General features: G+C 63.7%; 1 protein-coding gene across 1 annotated transcript in view; it reads left to right on the forward strand.

Annotated features, from left to right (window-relative positions):
* CACNA2D2 (calcium channel, voltage-dependent, alpha 2/delta subunit 2) overlaps positions 1-2,069 on the forward strand; it is a gene marked incomplete at both ends in the record, with an annotated part of 8,391 nt that overhangs the window by 3,047 nt on the left and 3,275 nt on the right. The window contains 4 exons of the mRNA XM_009701344.1: positions 256-414; positions 919-1,026; positions 1,748-1,826; positions 2,018-2,067. Coding sequence (XP_009699646.1) covers positions 256-414; positions 919-1,026; positions 1,748-1,826; positions 2,018-2,067 — 396 coding nt within the window. The remainder of the gene's footprint in view (positions 1-255; positions 415-918; positions 1,027-1,747; positions 1,827-2,017; positions 2,068-2,069) is intronic.

Genomic DNA, 2,069 nt, shown 5'->3' on the forward strand with positions numbered 1-2,069 from the left:
GGGCCAGGGGAGCCCCGGCCTGGCATCACCCACTGCTGGCACCCACCCACGCTGGGGAGCTCAGTGCTGGATTTGGCCCAAGCTAAGTCCTGGTCTCAGCATCAGCCGTCCCTGGGACCTGGGACAGGGGATGCTCCAGCCACCTCCTGCCCACGGGAGCTGAGTGTGGCAGGGGGGGGGGCAGGTGGGTTGTGCCTGCTGGGGGCTGCCCCCGTCCCCTTTCTGCGACCCACTCCCCTCCCTTTCGCCTCCCAGTTCAACGAGAAGGCGAAGCCGGTGTCATGCTTCAAGCACCTGGTGCAGGCCAACATCCGAAACAAGAAGGTCTTCAAGGAGGACGTGCAGGGGATGGTGCCCAAGGGCTCCACCGACTACAAGGCTGGCTTTGAGTACGCCTTCGACCAGCTGCAGAACGTGAGCTGGGGGCTGGGCTGCAGGCTGGGGCGGGGGGGCAGATTGCACCCATGGGTGCCGGGGGCAATGGGAGAGCTCTGAGCACCCGGCTGCTGCCCCACACCTGGGGCTTCAGCATGCAGAGGGCTCGTTGTCCTCCTTTGCAATGCTGGGGGGGACATCCCACCCCCCGGCACGCCATAGCTGAGGTTTTGCTGAAGCCGCTGTCCCTCTGGGTTATTAAAAGTTAGCAGGGTTATGTGGAGGGGGCTGGATCCAGACAGACACCGTGCCAGAGTCAAAATAAAGATGAATGGCGCTATTAGGTGCCGAGCGGCAATAGCCACATCATTTCCAAGCAGACAGCGTCCCTCCTCCTGCCCGTTCACCCTGGCCACCCTCACCCCGGAGAAACAGGCTGGGAAAAGAGACAGGTTGGGGCCGGCCCTCCTGGCCGCATCCAGCCTTGCAACCGGTGCCGCTTGCTCTGAGTCCGGCCTCAGGCGCCGTCTCTCTGTCCCGCAGTCCAACATCACACGTGCCAACTGCAACAAGATGATCATGATGTTCACGGATGGCGGCGAGGACCGGGTGCAGGATGTCTTTGAGAAGTACAACTGGCCCAATAAGACGGTGAGGGGCTGTGGGGCCGTGTGCCAGGCTGGGGCCTCTCGCCAAGGAGGGAGACGGCTGCTTAAGCTCCATTGCTAGCTTCTGCCTCATTTGCCTCATCGCCATCCTTTGTCCCCGACAGCCTGCTCCTGCACCAAGCCGCTGCCCTGGTAATGGGATGGCTGACGCACCGGTGCTATTTATAGCTGGCTCCTTGGTGTGCGAGAGGCACGGGACCACATGCCCCACGGGCTGCCAGGGAGGGGATCGGCCTGGTGGGCTTCCCGAACGCCGGCTCTGGTGGGAGCACACCCCAGGACAGGGCTGCTGGTGGGCAAATGAACCAGCAGGAGGGTCGCCACTGCTGCCCAGGACCTGGAGACCAGTGCAGTGGGAGGGTTCTGGTCCATGCAGGACCGTCAGAGAGCACAGACCCCTCTGGGTACAGTGATGCCCCAGCATGAGGACCCCTGGGGTAGGTGGCTTGGGCCAACGCAATGATGCTGGGGAACAGGACTGGCCAGGGCCAGGCAAGGAGAGAAGGGATCCCTTGCTGCCAGCACAGCCACCACTCTCGAGAACCGCCTTCTGCCCACTTGCACTTGGCTGCGGGCAGCACGGTCTGTGGGCCATGGCAGGCGATGCCACGCTGTCCCCGGGGAGGTTGCCATCAGCCAGAAGCACCGGGTGTGGAAGAGCAGGGTGCCCGGCAGACGGCCCTCACCACCGCACTCTGCCGCAGGTGCGGGTCTTCACCTTCTCCGTCGGGCAACACAACTATGACGTGACCCCGCTGCAGTGGATGGCCTGCGCCAACAAAGGTGAGCGGGGCTGGCACCCAGCGAGCATGGGGGGCTGTAGGGTGCTGGGCTCACCCCTCGCACGGCGGCTGGCACCGGTGCTCCCATGCAAGGTGCTGGCTGCAACCCTGGAGGGCTGGACAGCAGGAGAGCCAGACTGCCGGACAAGCAGCCAGCCAGCTTGCCAGCTGCCTTTCTCTTTCTTTTCCAAGGTTACTACTTTGAAATCCCCTCCATCGGCGCCATCCGCATCAACACGCAGGT

This window comes from Cariama cristata, unplaced genomic scaffold, assembly GCF_000690535.1.
Source record: "Cariama cristata isolate BGI_N322 unplaced genomic scaffold, ASM69053v1 scaffold29455, whole genome shotgun sequence".
In the NCBI taxonomy this organism is placed as follows: Eukaryota; Metazoa; Chordata; class Aves; order Cariamiformes; family Cariamidae; genus Cariama; species Cariama cristata.